The sequence below is a fragment of the Thalassophryne amazonica genome, chromosome 12, assembly GCF_902500255.1.
Source record: "Thalassophryne amazonica chromosome 12, fThaAma1.1, whole genome shotgun sequence".
Taxonomy (NCBI): domain Eukaryota; kingdom Metazoa; phylum Chordata; class Actinopteri; order Batrachoidiformes; family Batrachoididae; genus Thalassophryne; species Thalassophryne amazonica.
Genome location: NC_047114.1, coordinates 20,566,739 through 20,586,948, shown reverse-complemented (window position 1 = coordinate 20,586,948; position 20,210 = coordinate 20,566,739). Strand labels below are relative to the sequence as shown.

General features: G+C 41.0%; 1 protein-coding gene across 2 annotated transcripts; it reads left to right on the top strand.

Annotated features, from left to right (window-relative positions):
* Positions 1 to 516: 516 nt before the first annotated feature.
* Positions 517 to 15,186, top strand: LOC117521394 (gastrula zinc finger protein XlCGF57.1-like). 2 transcript variants are annotated; one of them, XM_034182691.1, is made up of 5 exons: positions 517 to 630; positions 1,044 to 1,087; positions 8,000 to 8,115; positions 8,197 to 8,356; positions 14,012 to 15,186. In XM_034182691.1, the coding sequence occupies exons 3-5, from the start codon at positions 8,002 to 8,004 to the stop codon at positions 15,136 to 15,138; spliced, it is 1,401 nt and encodes a 466-aa protein (XP_034038582.1). In that variant the 5' UTR covers positions 517 to 630; positions 1,044 to 1,087; positions 8,000 to 8,001; the 3' UTR covers positions 15,139 to 15,186. The 2 variants fall into 2 exon arrangements, with proteins under 2 accessions (XP_034038582.1, XP_034038581.1); XM_034182690.1 differs by having other exon boundaries at positions 520 to 630; positions 8,000 to 8,356.
* Positions 15,187 to 20,210: the final 5,024 nt, after the last annotated feature.

Here is a 20,210-nt window from a genome sequence, read left to right as displayed (position 1 = left end):
CACAGACACACACACACCGACGGCTCCGCATTTTAGACGGCTTTTGAAGGAGACGGCACTATTTTAATCGGCCGTCAGCCTCCTTGTTATTGTCCCGCCTTAAGACGAGAGCGAGGCTGCAGCACGTTTGACATCAGATTCTGAGTCGTTTTATGCTTTATGGATAAAATAAATAATTCACGGTAATCGCGAATATGAAAAATACCCACGGCACCCCTGACGATCGATCACGGCACCCTAGGGTGCCGCGGCACCCCGGTTGAGAATCACTGCTCTAGAGACGTACTAACTGATTTAGTTAAATTGTAAGTATATTTGGAGTGAAATCAAATTTGAAAATAGCAAGTCACGTTCTTGAATCACAGGTAGGTGGCGCAGTCTCTAAAGAAATGCTCTGAATCGACGTCAGTAGAAGAAGCAGCGTGCAGCCTGAAAGTGATGCAGAAATCTCTGCAATACACTCCAGAGCAGTAGGTGGCGGTAATGCATTTAAGAAGCTGAATGCCAAACACCGTAAAATAACAACAGCAACAACAACAACATTAAGAACGATTGCTGCACACCAACAACTAGGAGCTGCAGAATGATCGAGTTGATGAAATGTGATGCTTAACAATAACTACATACTTTGTAAGTTAAAGTAAAAATGACGGCTATTGGCTTTATTTTATGCTGCTCACGATACAGCCGAGGCTCGTAGTGGCCTGCAGGCTAGCAGCCTGCTACCAAGCTAATGTTGCCGGAGAAATAATCCAAAAATATTCCAGATTTCCCCCTCTTTGTGTGAGGTTTGTTTTGGTGTAAACTTTTTTTTTGCTTTTTTTATAGCGAGATTGGCTTTATAATGGTTTGTTGGCGTAACTTATTTCATTTTTCGGCTGACCTGCAAACATTAAAACGGTGTGATGAAGAATAAATATGCTGCATTAGATAAACGTCCTGTGTTGTAGTCATGCATTCCATACTGTAATTACATAAATTGCAGATATGATTATTTAAAAAATAAAAAAACTGGCATGTTCCTAATTTTTTTTTTTTTGCAGTACCAAAATCAAACAGTTCTACACCCAAAAGCATAAAGTGAAAGGTAAGTTTACAGCATAAAACTCTTGTATATTCAACATTCACCCCCTCAAGGTCAAAATTTTAAATATTCATGATATTGATGTAGAGTCATATCAGCAAACACAATGTCTGTCTGCATTTCCTCCCAACAACAAAATATGCGATGGCTTTATTTTCTTTGATATCTGTACTTATTATCAGTGTTGATTATAAAAAACACATATGGGATTGGACATGGATCACCCATTGGAACAGCCATAGGAGACAGAGGTGGAACAAAAGCAATTGCATTTAAGAAAATGTCACCATCCCTGTTTCTGAAGATCACCCCCCTGCATGTTTTCCAATTCATCATGCCCCTCCCACCCTGCATGTTTTCCATTTCATCATGCCCCTCCCAATGCTAGTTAAGTAAGCCAGGAATATGCAGCCAATCAAATGCTGGGAAACACTGCACTATCAGCTGTCTGCATGTTAAGTGTGGTGATTTGCTGTGCAGGAATTAAACTTCTTGCTTCACATTGTTTTGATAGTGATTTGTTAGAGGGTTCCCTTTAGATTGTGCGAGTACAGAGAGTGAAAATGCCTCAATGTTGTGTTCCTGACTATAACAGAAGATCTGAAACATCACTGCTGTCACCGACTGAATGGTCCCTGCTAAAAATTGGTCTGCCCTGCCTTCACTGCGTATGTGTCATTTGGGACCACAGCAGCATGCCTGAGACTGACTCTCTACACCCAAAGCGATTAAAGGGAATAATGTGGTTATTAACCATCAGATGATAAAGTAAAACCTCTTTAATCATTCTAAAGTCAGGATTAAGCAGAAACGAGGCAATAATTGGTGAGTCACTACAGAGACTCTGAAATGATGTAGGTGCTCTGATTGCTTCCCCCATTTTTATTATGACGTAATGCTGAATTTATGTGGAAATGATTGTTGTACAAAAGCTTCAGATATCTGTCGCTGAGATAGATGATGACTGGAGTGCAGTTTTAAGCAGAAACGAGGTGATAATCTGTGAATTGTTGGTGACACTCAGAAATGATGCTGCTGAGCTCTGAAATGACGCATGCACAGTGAAGGCAGGGCAGACCGATTTTTAGGGGGGATCGTTCGGTCGATGACACCGCAACTTTCATTCTATTGTTTTCATGCTAACGAAAATTGCGTTCAGCTTTCACTCTTTCTCCCTCCCTTTCTTGAATCAAATGTTACACAAACATTTTTCACATTTAAGAGATCCATGGCTGTGTTTAATTAACCATTGTTAAAGTGTAGGTGACACCAAAAAATGTGCACAAATAATCACTAAAAATGATCAAATGTTGATATTTTAAAAAATCCTGAAAAATAAAAGTCGATGATAAGTGCGCAGGTGAAGGATAAAGAACAGCTGTCTGAAGCCTGCACTCTATTTCAGCCCTCAGCCATGGCCATATTGTTGCTACATCATCACCGGAATGGCACCTGCTGATTCAGGCCCAAATTAATTGTAAACACAGCGGAGGTCGAGCTGTTTTTGGACATTTTTTTTTTCTGGTGTGGAGCTCCTTTTTTTTTTTTTTTTTTTTTTTTTTTTTTTTAAGTCCAGTCTGAATGTGTGTCTGAATAGGCTGTGGAGGACACAGCCTTATGGTTTAGATGACAGTGAATGAGACTAAACCTTGGGGGAAAACCGTATAACGATATTGGCAGAGTTCAGAACACAGAATGGTGATTATAAAATAAATAAATAAATAACGCAGGTAATTACAGCATGTCAGTGGAGGTGATACTTTTTTGCCAGCTCTTTGCTCTAATCAACTGATTTAAAAAAATTTTTTTACTATCTGTGACATCAGAAAAACTGTAGATGGTGTGGATTTTTTATTTATGTTTTTTTTTTTTCTGAGAAACGGGTACATTCAAATCTCAAAAATGTCACGAGGGACTGAAAATATCAGCTATTTTTAAAATAAATATTGTTTCCTTCTTGAATACAGTTAGTGTACTGTACGTTAGTAGCATAACACGTTATTCTTAAAGATTAAAACCATTCACACAAGGAAAATAGTATCGTCTTACCTGTCCTTTTCAGTGATATCATCTTCAGTCTGATGAAAACATCTGAAAAAGAATTTAATTTGTTGTCCTGGCTGAAGAATATTCCATGATGGTTCAAGTCTTTGCTGTACTGATCCGCGACCGGCAGTCAAATCCGTTCATTGCATCTGCGGCAGGTGGTTCGAGTCTCTGCTGTACTGATCCACGACCACTTATATGATAATAGTGCGTAAAAAGTGCAAGTACATCCTTTCTAAGAGCAATCAAATTGGATTTGAAATGTGAAATCAAGAAATAAAATATCCTAAATCATTGATTCATATTTCCAAATGGATTGTATGGCCTTGATGGCCCCTCAGTGCCCCAACTAATGGGCCATTTTCTCCATATGATGGACCCTTCTAAGACGTTATCAGCTGTATGCAAAGTGTCATAAAAAAATTCAAGATTTGTCATGTTTTTTATCTATTGTAAGTGCCACAACTTGAGCCGGTTTAAGTTAAGTTAAATATGATGCAAATGTCATATTTTCTTAAAAGTGTTATATTTCATGTCACTTGATGTTATACTTAGGTCAAAAATGTTTAAAACACATTAATATCGGATAGACATAACATTTACTCCCATCTTCAGAACTTACACTAACGTTAATACAGTGAGGCAGAGAGCAAGCAAAAAGCTGTGTCAGACACTTCAGCACTATGTGGCAAAATGTAAATGTACTGTAAGCACCAGTAAGTGTCTTTTTAATTGGATTAGATCTCTTGTATATTTGATGAATTTATTGTGCCTACAGCTAGTGTAGTTTATTTATTTATTTTTGATGTCCTTTGGATGGACCGCATGGCAGACCACCTTCAGTAATTTGTCAATATTGTTTGATTTTGCGCAAATTGTGCCATCTCATAAAGCATGAGTCTGTACAGATTTTATATATTATATATTTTTTTTTTATTTACACACTGATGAAGACCTAGTTGAAACGCGTCTGTGCTCCTGATCCTGTCGTCTTGCCGTGAGTCATTAAAACTTTTATTAAGAAGGACACTTGAGTGTTGCTGGCTATATTTTTATATTGACTTAGTTTTTGAGCCCTGCACCTCCACTCCTGGTCCCTGTGAGTGCTCGTTTTTTTCTCTGCTCTGTACAGATTTAATCATGAGCATCTCAACTATTCAGTGAACATTCCATAAACTCTTACATTAATTCATATGAAAAAAAACATCAGCTTTTGTATTTAATTGTGTTGTCTACCTAACCAAATTTGGATTAGTACACTTTCGTTTTTAGGCTCATGTTTTTGGAAGAAAAAGACAAGTTGTTGGGGGGATCCAGGGTCTGGGAAATTTAGTATTGCATTTAAGGACCCATTTAGGAGCTTTTCAGTGTTTCTTTTAAAAGGAAATGCCTCAGTGTGTTGAAAAGCGTTGATATGTGAATCACTGCTCAATAAATAAAACAGATAAAAATAAGCAAGACTCTCAGGATCTGTCAACAATGGCAGTTTAGGAGATGTAGGTTTTTTTATTTGTATTTATTCATAGTTCATACTGTCTTACAAACATTTGCAGCATTTCTTTGAATGCATATTCTGACAGTGTTGAATGGCTGCATCAATTTGTCTGTAAAGCCAGTAACACTATTTGTGAGTGTGTCATTTTGCACTGTCACATTTGTATTTGCATTGTTGGACAAACTGTCGAGAAGGGGCGTGTTCTCCGTGTCTATCTACAGTTTTTGTTCCCAGTTGGGAAAACTGGTGGGATGGTTATGTTTTCAGGTTGGTTGTACTGGCAGTTTTCATTGTCACTGTTTTGAAACAAAGTCAAAATCCCGGTGTCGCAGACCGAACAGTCCCCTCTAAAAATCGGTTCACCCTGCCTTCACTACGCATGCGTCATTTCAGAGCGTAGGCAGTATTTCACCGATTATCGCCTCATTTCTGCTTAAAACTGCACTCCAGTCATCATCTATTTCAGCGACAGATATCTGAAGCTTCTGTACAATAATCATTTCCACATAGATTCAGCATTATTTCATAATAAAAGCGATCAGAGTGCAGCAGCCATGATGAGCTGCTCCTGCTGTGTTCACTGCACGTCCGTCATTTCAAAGCATCATCGATTATCACCTCCTTTCTGCTTAAAATGGCCTTGTTTTTGCTTAAAACTGACTTCAGAATGATTTAAGAGGTTTTACCTTGTCATCTGATGGTTAATAATCCTATTAATCCATTTGACCACTTTGGGTGAAGAGAGTCTATGTCAGATGAGCTGCTGTGGTCCCAAATGTTGCATGCACAGTGGAGGCAGGGCAGTCCAATTTTTAGGGGGGACTGTTCAGTCTGCGACACCGGCTCATTCATGTTACTGAGTTCTCTTCACAACTAAATTTAAAATGTTCCCACACCGGAGCACTGCTGGTAGAGGCTCCAGCCCCCAAACCACACATAAACAAACACACCACAGCTGTGGAATTTGGCTTTGGAACCAGCCGAACCAGTTCCATTTATACTTTCTGAATGGAATAATACAGTGACATACGCTGGCTGGCATGCTGCGTGAGTATGAGTGGAGCACCTCTCACACACACAGCAGGCTGAGGGGGCTGACCCCGCCTCCTGCAGAGAGCAGGCGGAGAGCGACGGGAGCAGCGCAACTCAATGAAAAGTTGGTTACTCATGGAAACAAACACACATTCATTAATTTTCTATACCTGCTTACTTAAATTTAAGATCACGGTGGGGGAAGCTGGAGCCGATCCCAGCAGTCACAAGGTGTGAGTTGGGGTGCACCCTGGACAGGACGCCAGTTTATCGCAGGGCCATATGTAGATAAACACAATCACACCTGCATGCACACTCAGGGTCACTGTAAAGTTTCCCACACTGTTCACTGTTTCCCATTCACCCCGCTAGCATGTCTTGTGGGATGAAGTACTTGCAGGAAACCAATGTGATCACAGGGAGAGCATTCATTGTTTCACAGTTGTGAATCTTGTGCCGTCTCGCGGTCCGTGACTCACGCGAGAGGTCAGTTTCGGCAGAGTTCCGATTCAGGGCACAATGTAAACACCCCTCGTGAAGTGTGGACAACATTAGGGCACAGCAGAAGTCCATCACAGGTGCTACACATCCTCTAGGTAACCCTCTCAACTTGGGAGAACGTGTCGTCATCACAATCACCTGTGAATTCACTTGATCAACGCCATCCACATCCTCGCTAGCCATTGTTTATATATGCTGTGAGACGCCAGAACTCTGCTGGCACTGCGGGGCATTCTGGGAAAGGCAGGGGGTCACCAGGGGGATTATGGGAAACATTAAAGTACCGAATGCAAACTCCACATAGAAAGGCCCCGGCGGGAAGCGATCCTATGACCTTCTTTCTGTGAAGCAACAGTGGTAAGCACTAAGCCACCCTGCTGCCTGCAAATACACATGTAAAGGACAACATATCGAGCCCAGCAAAACTAAGGAGATCATTTTTATATACGAGGGTAGATTGACAGATTTGAGCATCGCTGAGAGAAACACTCTGAGAAACCAACATTTCTCGAAATTGCATGCAGGGAGTCAAAACTTAAATGATAAATGGACTGCATCGATTCTATGGTAATGGAATTACAATCGGAGCACATTTTTAATGGGGAGCTAAAATATGGCCAGATTTTCCCGTCGTCGTAATTCTGTTACCATAGAATCACCCATCAGACACTCAAAGTGCTTTACAATAATGCCTCACATTCACTCTTATGTCAGGGTGCTGCCATACAAGGCACTCACTACACATCGGGAGCAATAGGGGATTAAAGACCTTGCCCAAGGGCCCTTAGTCATTTTCCAGTCAGGCTGGGATTTGAACCAAGGATGTTCTGGTCTCAAGCCCAATGCCTTAACCACTAGACTATCACCTTCCCTGCAAAAGATAGAGACCCACACCCTACTTTTTTTGGCTCAGGCTCAAAACTTTAATCGGCCATCGTATCTTATGATAAGTCCATATGGTGGTTCAGTAGTTTAGTTTGTAGGTGCGCTCGAGTTCTCCTTCGTCTTGCTGACTAACTGATGTAATCTGCTGCAGCGTGAAGTGGCGGAGTCTAAAAACACAGCTTTCAATTCAGACAAATTCTACTTTGTGTTGCGTCCATGAACTGATGACTAGGCTCAAAAGCTGTTTAGCTGTTTACCTTTAGAGCAGGATAAATAACATTTATTATTTATATCTGTTCTGTCGCCAGTCTGCTCTGTGTAAGCCAGATCCTGTCAGATCTCAGTGGGCCTGGTTAGTACTTGGATGGGAGACCTCTTCGGAACACCAGGGGCTGTGTGTGTTTCTCCAGGTAAAACTGGAGTTGCGTCAAGAAGGGCATCCAGCTTAAAACTTGTGCCAAATACCAATGCGGATCTGTTTGTATCCGCTGAGGTGGTCCTGAACAAACGGGAGCTGCCAAAAGGATAACAGACATCAGGAGTATGAAAAAAATGTTGAGAATAAGCACAGGTATATTCACAGTATCCTTAAACTAACAGTGCCCTTAAACTGTTTATCTACTTTCTTTTTGGTGTCATGTGTAACAAAATACAGAGGTTCCCATGAGGACGTCACAGAAATTGCATGCTGTTTTTTTGGGCTTTGTGTATTTTCTTCCAGTTGTATTAAAAGGCAATTATTGTAAAAACCTTACAAAACGAACAATTTAAAACATCTCAAACAGGCTCACAGGCTTTGTTTATAATTGTATATACTTGGTTGTACAAGCAAGGATACACAATTATGAACAAAGGAATACAGCAAATGTTTGTCATGGGGAAGACAACTACACTGCTTTAGCTTTATTTTAATGAATGTTGTTGATAATTTTATCCATTTAAATCCTGACTTGCAGACATGCAGCAGCTGTTGGTGACAAAAGACGGCTTTCTTACTGAGCAATGGAATCCGAGTCTGAACCAAAAGGACTCAGAGCCGCCAAACATTAAAGAGGAACAGGAGGAACTCTGGGTCAGTGATGACGGAATACAGCTTCAGGGGCCAGGGGAGGCTGACATCACTAAGTTCCCTTTCACTGTTGTCTCTGTGAAGAGCGAAGATGAAGAAAAACCACAGTCATCACAGCTTCATCAAACACAAAGAGATGATGGTACCGAAGTGGAGCATTTTGCCAGCAATTCAACTGAACACAACACACTGAAAACAGAAGCTAATGGAGACGACTGTGGTGGATCACAACCAGATACTGATGGTAAGAGTTCTGACGTTTCTCCTGGCATTGCAAACAATTTTTTGTTCAGTCTGGGAAACAGGATTCATCCTTACAGATTAGAAGACTGTTGTAACAATCTGCAAAGGAAAAGGTGATCGTATGGATTGTAACAACTAATCAGGAATATAGATAAGGATAAGGATAAAGAATCGGATTGTCTGGGTTTGAGATTGCCCTGGATCAATTAAGATTCAGGCTTATACCGACTTCCTGGAATCAGCCATCAAAAGTGTATCTGTATGGGGTGAAACAATTGAACTTGTAGAAACATTAACTTATTTTGGCAGTCCTCAGCCTTTGAGATCGAGAGGCACATGGAAAGATCTTACGGAGTCATGACGTCACTGGGCAGAGGTGTTTAGTGCTGCTGATATCTTTGCAGGCCAACAAAGGTAGACGTTTTTAGGCTCCTGATGCTGCTTGTCTTGCTATATGGTTGTGAAATTTGAATGCAAACCAGTGACCTAATGTGATGACTGGTTGTCCTTGGTACTGGGTATCTTTGAAGGATCCTTGGGTACCACTGGAATGACTTTGTATGAAACGAGTAGTTACTAAGGGAAATCAGGATGAGGAAAATTACTTGGATTGTGAGAGAGCGTCAGCTTTGACATTTTTTTCCATGTGGCCTCTTTCTCTGCGCATGATCCAGCTACTGAGTGTTGAGGACCTCGGTAGCTGTTGACGGCCAGGGGGATATCCACATTTCACCTGGCTGCAGCAGATAGATGGTTATATTAGAGATGTGGGAAAGGACCGATTATCTGCCTGGGTGGTTGCCATTCAGGGCCCATGGTGGTTCCATAGTAGTGTTGGGGTTCTCAGCAGGATTTTTTTCTCAGCGTAAAGGGATGTAAATATCACCTTAAAAAGCCGGGGGTTTGGGGCTGCTCAGGCTACCACCTCCTCCCCCCCCCCCCCCCCCCCCCCAAAAGCTTTTGCATTATGGGCTTATAAAGGGCCTTCTTTGTCAGTCTAAATCAATGGTGTCCAGTGTATTCCAGAAAGGGTCAAGATGGTGCAGGTTTTCATTGCAGCCACTGACTCCAGCAGGTGATTGCACCGATTCACATCATTGTGAGCTGATGAGATGAGTTCATCATGACATCTTGACAGCTTTGACAGAGGTTGATGAGTAAATTGTGGACCCGCTGCTTCTAAATTACAACCAGCGGGTCCATAATCAATGGAGAGAAATTATGATTTTCCTGTTACACACCCTCAAAAACAATGTAACGGCCCAAATGCAGTGTAGGTTTTGCAGGCAGCAGTGTAACTCTGTTGTATTGCTGAGGGTGGATGCAGTAGCAGCAGCACATGCTCCCAGACTTGACTTGATGTAGAATTCACTTTTTAACACAGCATTTCCCTTGGACCAAGTTTAACAATGGACAGAAGCTCAGCATGTGCTGTTACTTAACATAAGGACTTTTAAATTACAAAAATAAAATGGACAAATAAATGTGCAGTAGACAACATATTGGATGTTATTGGGTGCAGTTTTAACAATAACAAAACAGATGAACACAGATGGAGAATTGAACAGTGAAACAGGAACTCCTCAGCTTGTGATGTGTGCCAAAAGGACTTTTAAATTCCAAAAATGAAAAGCACCACAAAGCTGAATCATACCGTGCATACTGAACACACCACAATGTAAATGTTCAAGTAAATATACATATGAATGTAATAGCATTTTTGCCTATGTATGACTGTCATTCATACCACTCACTCACTCACTTATCTTTAACCACTTACTCCAGTTAAGGGTCATGGGGGGCTGGAGCCTATCTTAGCAGTCATAGGACGTGAGGCTGGGTAAACCCTGGACAGGACAGCAGTCTGTCACAGGGTCACATATAGACATACAAACACATTCACTCTCGCACGCATACATACAGACAATTTAAAGTTTCCAATCCAACTAACCTGCATGTCTTCGGATGTGGGAGGAAGCCATATCACCTGGAGGGAACCCACACAAACACAGGAAGAACATGCAAACCACACAGAAAGGCCACAGGAGGGAATTGATCCCGAGACCTTCTTGCGTTGAGGTGACATTGCTAACCACTAAGGCACTGTGCTGCCCATCAATCATACCAATCAATCACAAATATTTTGCTGATAAATATATGTTTTAGAACATCCATCTGGGCTTCTTGGTAGCTGAGATATACAAAAAAGATGTTTTAGGGACTGTTTTCTTTGACCTTTTAGCCAATTACTCCATAATCTATAATCACTTCTAGATATCTATTCAAGTAACAGTCCCTCCAGCCAAGTTAAACTTGTCCAACGATGCCGAGGCGCACACACGGGACAGTAAAAATGATACCCTGTTCACTGCTTTGCTGACAAACCCAGAGGTTGATCTGGATCAGTATCAACCAAAATGAGTTTGACACTATTGGCAGAATAATTATTAGCCAAAATCCAGTTTCATGCTTCCCTACAAATAACACTATGTAACACAATTTTTGATCCTGGCTTCTAAGTGTTATATTTCAACTGCTTATGTCTAAAGTCTATGGAAAAATGACTACATTCAGCACAAACTTTGATTTTATTTTTTTAACGTTCTAGAAAGTTCTAAAAGTTTCTTGAAATTTCTAGATAATTCTGGAAACGTCTAGAAAATTCTGGACAGTTCTAGCAGTTAAAGAATATTATAGAAGACTACTCAGTAGTAGTGAAGGCGAATCGAGAATATTCTTGAAAACAGACAAATTTCAAAATATCATTGTCCTGATCACAGAAGCAAAGTTTCTGTGGAATAACAGCTATTTTCTATTTATTTAAGGCATAACAGGTTAGGAAAACACACTGTGTACCCAGGAACAAAACAAAAAAAAAATTTGTTACGTAGTGTAATTTTAGAAATGGCTCCTTCACACATAACATAAATATGAGGGGCGACTGAGAGGTTTTGAGCCTGATCCAGAAAAAGTAAGGCGTGGGTCTCCATCTTTAGCATTCTGAGAAACCAATATTTGTCAGCATTGTACCCACTGAGTCAAAACTTCACCTTCTCTCAAGAAATGCTGGTTTCAAATCAACAGTGCTTTAAATCCCATTAACTTGTACAGCTACCATTAAAAACCCAAACTGCCAAATATATTTGGCCAAAACCTACCCATGGCAATTTGGTAACACTAATTGAGCCCTAATAGTGGATGTGTGGAAGTGTGCATAAATGTGGGTTTGTAATGGGGGGGGACTGTGACGGTGGTATATTCTCAGAAACAGCCTTGATTAACAGTACTAGCTTTGGTTTAGTTATACCATTCCACTCAGCCTCTTACCATTAGCAATGCTAGCAACCCACTTCCAGTCAGATCTTGGAGCATGCGCTGGTGTTGTAGTCACCACACTACGGAATGACCTTGATGGCAATACAACTAACCCTTCCCACCTTGTCAAAAGCAACCATGCCTGCTGCAAGCCCAGAGTTGTCATGTTGTGACACATGTTGATACAACGTGGCTGCCGGTGTAGAACCTGATGTGTAGATGTGTGTCTTTACTCTTTTGAGCTCTGTCAACTCAGTTGACAGCACTGAGACACTGAGATCCAGGCATGGGTTAATGTGAGGAAGAAATAGCGCCAGCTTTGATTCACTTATCACAAACCTCATGTGGTGCTGCCCTTTTGATTCTATGACTTGCAGATATGCTGCTGCAGCTATGGCCAGAATAGATGCATTGAAGCACTGAAGCCACTAAATGCTTCATTAATGTCAGCTCATCTCATCATTGCTGGGTGTGTGGAGGCTCATTATGTTCCAGTGCTGTGTGGCCAGGTGACACAGATAATATTTTAGAAGTTAAGATGTAATCCAAGCGTATAAGTGATAAGTACTGCTGCTGTCAGTCTGTATGTGGCGGAGCTGAAACAGAACACATCACGTGCTATCACCTATACCACTTCAACATGAAGGTGTATAACTGTAAAACTAACTTTAGAAAGATTTAAGAGGTTTTAATTTCTCATCTGATGGTTAATAATCACATTACAGTGGTCCCTCGTTTATCGCAGGAGTTACGTTCTAAAAATAAGCGAAATCCGCAAAGTAGTCAGCACTATTTTTGGCAATTATTGTAGATGTTTTAAGGCTGTAAAACCCCTCACTACACACTTTATACACTTTTCTCAAACAGGCATTAACATTTTCTCACTTTTCTGTCCTGTGTAAACACTCTTTTTTCTTCTTGGTGAGAAGATTATAAACAGACACACGCAGAACTCTCTCTTCGTTCACTGCCTCCAGAGGTACGGATGCGGGACCCGCAGAGAATCCAAGTCCTCTCTCGGTGGCCACGGAGCTCTGCGGCTGCGGTCAACATCCGCATCAAAACAGCAAGCGTAGTCTCTGGACCTGTTGCCAGATTTGGCACAGCTCCACACAGCAGACAGGAGGGCGGTATGAGTGACCGCTGCTGCGTTTACCGAGCCGACAGACTCAGTAAGCACATCGGAGGCAGTGAGAGCAATCACGGTGATGCCGACCGGTGCCGCAACCGGCCCACTGATAAGGATGCAGAACACAATGCACTGTTAAAAAAAAAAAATCAAAATTGCACTAAAAAAAAAATCAGCGAAACTGCGAGGCCGCGAAAGGTGAACTGCGTTATAGCGAGGGACCACTGTATTCCCTTTGATTGCTTTGGATGTAGAGTCAGACTCAGAGAATCAGATTTAAATGTGCTGCTGTGGTACTCTGATCAGTTCCCCATCTTTTATTACAACCCCAATTCCAATGAAGTTGGGACATTGTGTAAAATGTAAATAAAAACAGAATACAGGGTGGGCCAATAAAATGTTACCACTTTTTGATCGTACACATTTTGAAATGAGAACGGATTCAAAAATTTTATTTACAGACTTGTAAAAGAAGCATATTAACATTTGATACCAAAGGTTTCCCACTTCGTCTCTTGTTTTCCGCACAGTTCAATAATTGATGACATCTTCAATCCACGCTCCTTTGGATTACAGCTGCAGTGCACACATTGAAGTTTGTGATGACATTGCCACACATCTCAAGAGGGATTCTCCGATTTTCTTTTTCATTCCTCTTGAGATGTGTGGCAATATTGGGGTTATATGAATTTATGTGTAAATAATTGTTGTACAGAAGCTTGAGATATCTGTTGCTGAGATAGATGATGACTGGAGAGGTGAATAATAATAACGAGGTGATAATTGGTGAATTGCTGCTGACGCGCTGAAATGACACATGCACAGTGAAGGCAGGGGGGACCATTCGGTCGGCGACACCGGGATGTAAGGGGGAGATGTGTTTTTCACTGTCACATTCGGTACACTTTGTAGGCAACATGTCTATTAGAAGCAGAGCACTCGCAGCAGATGTTTTTATTTCTTTGGGATAGATTTTGAGGTCATCTAAGTGTTTGCTCAGGCAGCACGCTGTGACTGACAATTCAGCTTTCATCACAAAGACAGGCTACTTGTTATTGAACTCAGCTGCTCTATTCTGTTGCTCTATTTGGCTTCAGGGTGTTCAGTCAGCTGAATGAGGAGAATGCAAAATGCTTGTAATGCTTGTTTTCTCTCTGCAGTTTGCTCTTTGTTTTAATGAATGCTGTTATCAGTTTATTTGATTCTTTGCAGACATGCAGCAGTTATTGGTGATGAAAGAGGACATTTTGCCTAAACACCAGGAGTGGAATCTGCATGTTTACCAGGAGGACATTAAAGAGGAACAAGAGAAACTCTGGGTAGGTCAGCAGGGACAGCAGCTTCACCAGCTGGAGGAGGGTGATATTACTAAATTTCCTTTCATTGCTGTCCCCACAAAGAGTGAAAATGATGATGAGACACCACAGTCATCACAGGATCATCAAAGCCAAAGTGATGAGAGCACAGAGGCTGAGCCTGTAGCCAGCAGCTCAAGTGTACATAGAACACTGACAGCACAAGCTGATGGAGAGGACTATGGAGGAGCACAACTAGCCAACAACTCGGGTTCATACAGTCATTTACAATCATATACCAATTGTAAGAGTTCAGACAATTCTGAAACTGAGACTGACAACAGTTGTGAATGGAAACAGTCCAAAGAAGGTTTTAACTATCAGACACATAGCAATGTCTCAAAACAACACAGAGGAATGCAAGCAAATGAAAAACCCTTTAGTTGTACTGAGTGTGGCATAAGATTTGGACAAAAGAGCAGACTGACCAGACACATGAGAATTCATACAGGAGAGAAAACATTTGGCTGTTCTGAGTGTGGTGCAAGATTTGAACGGAAGGGCAACCTTATTACACACATGATCATTCATACAGGAGAGAAAACGTTTGTCTGTTCTGAGTGTGGTAAAAGATTTGGACGGAAGGGTGATCTGATGAAACACATGAGAATTCATACAGGAGAAAAACCATTTGACTGCTCGGTGTGTGGTAAAAGATTTGGCCACAAAAGCAGTTTGGTCACACACATGAGAACTCATACGGGGGAGAAAACATTTGGCTGTTCTGAGTGTGGAAAAAGATTTGGACAGAACTGTGATCTGGTCACACACATGAGAATTCATACGGGAGAGAAACCATTTGGCTGTTCTGAGTGTGATAAAAGATTCGGGCGAAAGAGTCATCTTAATTTTCACATGAGAATTCATACCGGAGAGAAACCATATGGCTGTTCTCACTGTGGTAAAAAATTTGGACATAAGAGCAATCTGGTCAGACACATGAGGATTCATACAGGAATGACTGACAAACAGCATGGTCATTGAAAGAAACAGATATAATACCAGTGGTGGTTGTGGCGACAGGGCTTATGAAGAAAAATCAATACTTAGAGGCAGTCTCTGGTACACAAGTGTCCATGAGGTGCAGTTATCAGCAATTAAGGGAATGGTCGCAATCTTGTAGAGAGCCCCCGGGTACAATGCCAGTAATATTTAGGGTGTAACTATAGACCCCAGGTATGCAGCCCATGGCACTGTTAAAAAATCATTTGGCTTTTAGACATACGTATGTAATTCCACCACAAACACTGCTATAGTGTGTCCTAATGTAAATATTGTTGCTGTTCTTTCCATGTTACACAGTAATTTATATGAGAGAAGCTATTTGTTCTATGTGTAATAAAAATGTGACAAAACTGCCACCCGATTGTGGGCTTTGTTATGAATACTCATAATGGTCTTATTTATTTATTTATTTATTTATTTATTGTTTGTTTGTTTGTTTGTTTGTATTAGTGGGGGTGTCATTTGTCTTGTAGCAAGAATGGCTGGTATTTGTCCATGAACAAAGACTTTAAAGCCAAACACCAATGACATGCCTGGAATGCAGCTTGGCCAGACAAAAGGATGGAGAATTACATTTTGCCCCAATGCCTGAAACCCCTGTGGTGTAATTTATGATTGATTGAAGAGCCATATGTTCACCCTTTATGAAATCACATTATTCCTTTGGTTCCCGGCCAGAGGAGATAAGCATCAGCTTTTTCTCTTCTGGCCCCAGTAAGTTTTGCTGCATTTCTCATTTCCAATCACCCAAAAAGCCAGAAAGAGATGCTCTTTATTTGCACAAAACCACCACCAGCTGTTCTCAAATAAGACATAATTGTTTTGTGTGTTTCTTGATATTTTGGAAATTAATTTCAAGATATTTCTGAATTCCTACTTTTGGCCATGAAAAAGGACACAAACTCACCTGACCATGTAAGTAACCACAGTTCCATCTACTGACCACGATCATAAATCATCAATTTAAAGTTGCATTCTGGTGTAGTTATTTCATTTATCATGCACATTAAATGTGACAATCTGTATTATAATAGCTAAGTGGCCTCTGTGTGCGTGTATGGCTTTGATCACTGAGAAACTGGCAAGAGCTGGCATTTGCCGTTTGGTATACGTATGTATTTTGGGTCAAGGATGAATGCTGCAAAAACAGAAAGTTGATAAGACTAATATTTTTGGAGAAATTAGCGATATTAGCTAACAACAGTGAACAATGGACATTGTGCTGTAATGCATCATGGGAGTTTGGGGTTTTAGATGTTATTGTGGTTCATGATTTTAACAGTGTTGTTAATGTTATTGATTTATTGTGTTTTTGTAGTTCAATTGGTTTAGTCAGTTAAGTGTCATGTTACTGTTACCATAAGTGAGTTAAGTGTAAAGTTGCCAGCACCGTAAGTGAAAAGTGTATTGCTTTTGATATCGTCTTCCTCCGTCTGTGTTTGTGGGTGTGTTAAATTAAAAGCACCTGCTTGCAGCAGAATGCAGAAAAGAAAAAGCTCTGCGTGCGTGCGTATTACTTTGACGACGGGCAAACTGGGGAGAGCTGACATTTGCCATTTGGATTTTGGGTCAAGGATGAACGCTGCCAAAACAGAACGTTGAAGACTGAACAATGTGATAATTACATTCTGGACTCACACGGATCAAAGGGAATAATATTATTATAAATCCTCAGATGACAAAATAAAGCCTCTTAAATCATTGTATAGTCAGTTTTAAGTAGAAACAAGGCCATTTTAAGCAAAAACAAGGCGATAATCAGTGAATTGCTGCTGACGCTCCGAAATGACTTATGCGCAGCAGCACGTCCGACTCAGATATGCTGCTGTGGCACTCTGATTGGTCCCCCATCTTTTATTATGAAATAATGCTGAATTTAATTGGAAATGATTGTTGTTCAAAAGCTTCAGCTATCTGTCGCTGAGATAGATGATGAGTGGAGTACAGTTATAAGCAGAAATTAGGTGATAATTGGTGAATTGCTGCCAATGCTCTGAAATGACGCATGCACATTGAAGGCAGGGCGGACCAATTTTAAGAGGGGGCCATTTGGTTGGCGACACTGGCTTCCCAGCACACAACCTGCATAGTGTTTCAACACCACGTAAGTGAATTTTGGGATTTTGTCAGAATAATGTGCACAGTGGCTTTTTCAGTATTGGATATATATATATATATATATATATATACTAATCCCCCCCACCCCCGTTATTGCCCCTGTTTGTTTGTGAGCAGCCTGGAGCCCACAATTTTTCATATATTATGACATTTTTAGTGAAAATTCATATCCTGATAGGCAAGAACTGGTTCAATTTTCAAGGTCAAAGTCAGGAGAAATCTTGGAAAAAAATTCTTATCCTTTAACAATGATTGAATTTTCAAAAATTCATAACTCAAAAAGTATTGAATTTCTTTCATATTTGAGAGCCTTCTGTAGGATGGTATCCTTTATCAACTGACAAAGTTGATATTTGATTCTGTTTAACATTGAAACTCCTTTTGATCTATATTTGTGTTATATTTTAGCTTATGAAAAGCCACCTCTAACAGGACTTTGACCTTGAAATTTTTTTCAGAGGTAAAAGTTTGTGGAATTGCAAACTAGTGTTGGCAGAACTTTTGCGCTGCACGAGGGTGGGGCTCTAGTTAGGAGTTAGATCTAGGGTTAAGGTTAGGTTTTAATTTAGTATGGTATGTATTGTTAGGTTCTTTTATCACAGTGAGTGATCTCCAAAATAACTGGACAGGAAACTTCAAAGTTTAGATGTATTGTAAAAGTTCTTACATTGATACAGTCATCTCAGCGCTGGGATCTTGACCAGGTCATATGCAAACACCTGGAACCAAGAACCTCGATTCTTCTCCTCCACTAAGTATTTTTCCTGAGTCAAGGCCGGCCCAATGTGGGTGGGCGGTCCTTAGCCTGTTGTGAATCAGCAATTATGTGAGTTGACTGCAAAGTGAGGTAAAATAGGCAGGTTTCTGTCCGTGTTTGTTTTTGTGCGTCAGCCATTTTTAAATGCAATTAGGTTAAGATCAGATAGTTACAAGGACATTTTGGATGTGCGTCAGCCATTTTGTGTTATGCATCATGCAACTCTTACAGTATGATGACATCGTGAGACAATCCAGTTTTTGTTATTCCCTCCACCTCACTGTGGTTCTGGGACACCTTTGGGTAGTTGAGCACAGTCCTCAGATTGATTGGCCATCCGGGTCAGTAACTCAGTGGAGTGAAGGGTGCTACCACGGGTGTCTATGCTCCTCGGTTCTACCTAGCATATCCGCCAGTGAGGTGGTCAGGTCTCCGCCTGATCTTTCCTTGGTTCCGCCAGAGTACCACGACTTAGCTGAGGTCTTCAGTAAAGATTGGGAACTTTCGCTCCCTCCACACTGACCATATGATTGTGCCATAGATCTCCTTTCGGGCACTGAGATACCGTCCAGTTGGCTGTACAACCTCACACGCCCACAAGGAGAGACGATGACCTATATCTAGGACTCACTGGCCGCTGGGTTGATCCAGACCTTGTCATCACCCGCAGGCACAGTTTCTTTTTTGTGGGGAAAAAAGATGGCACGTTGCGCCCCTGCATTGATTTCTGGGGACTGACTGAAATCACAGTCTGTAATAGCTACCCACTTCCCCTTCTGGATTCAGCGTTCAATTCTTTGCATGGGGCTACCAAATTCACCAAATTGGATTTACGGAACGCTTACCACCTGGTCCGAGTGCGGGAGGGAGATGAGTGGAAAACGGCTTTCAACACACCTGTCGGCCACTTTGAGTACCTCGTTATGCCGTTTGGTCTGACCAGTGCTCCAGCCACATTCCAGGCCCTAGCCAATGATGTACTTTGGGATTTCTTAAACTGGTTTTTGTTTGTCTATCTAGATGACATTTTGATATTTTCTCCTGATTCCAAGTCGCATGTCTGCCATGTACATCTTGTCCTCTAGCGACTCCTCGAAATCCGCCTTTTCGTAAAGGCTGAAAATATATGAATTCAATCTGGAAACTGTTTACTTCCTCCGGTTGATTATCTCACCAAACCGCATTGATCCAGACCCGGTTTCGCAGACTGACTGGTCCCCCTAACCCCACCCCCGGATGGCACGGTTCACGGATTAACCTCGTTTCTGCTTCAAACTGCACACCAGTCATCACCTATCTCAGCGACATATCTGAAGCTTTAGTATAACAATCATTTCCACATAAATTCATCATAAAAGGCGACAGAAGCGATCAGGGCACCATGGCTAAACGAGCTGCTAGATGATGTGTTCACTGCTCGTCGGATATTTCAAAGTGTCACGGAATTTTGCCTTGTTGCTGCTTAAAACAGCGTCGTTTCTGCTTAAACCTGACTTTAGAATGATTTAAAAGGTTTTACCTTGATCATCTTATGGCTATTAATCCCATTAATCCAGTTGATTGCTTTGGGTGAAGAGACTCCATCTCAGATGTGCTGCTGTGGTCCAAAATGACGCATGCGCAGATGCAAAAGGCGGATCAATTTTTAGGGGCGGACCATTCAGTCTGCGTTTGGGTCCACTGCCTGAAATGCTCCGGTTCTGCCCAGACCTCTAACCATAACAATTTCTTATATAATACATTGTCACCATGGAAGCTGAAAATGATATCTGAAATTGAAATTGCAAACTACATTCTGCACATTTTACAAAAAGTAGCAAAAACTCAAAGTTGATGGAATTATACCTTGAATCAAGGCAAAAATTGTGATCTGAAACAAAATAAAAGTATATACAACTTGTGCTCTGATTTACATGATATGCAGTCAGTTAATTTCAACAGCTATCAGCACATATTTATAGCAAGCCAAAGGTCATCACAGATTCATTTTACAGATAGTATTATTATATACAAAGAATTATAAAAGCAATGTATTCCATTTATCAGTTTGACAAAATTATATACATGTAAGCCTTTAAAATGATGATTGATAATTGCTGATGACTTGTGAATGGCATATGCATGTTTGAGGTACTCAAACATGGGTAATTTTTTTTTTTTTAATGTTTAATTTTAT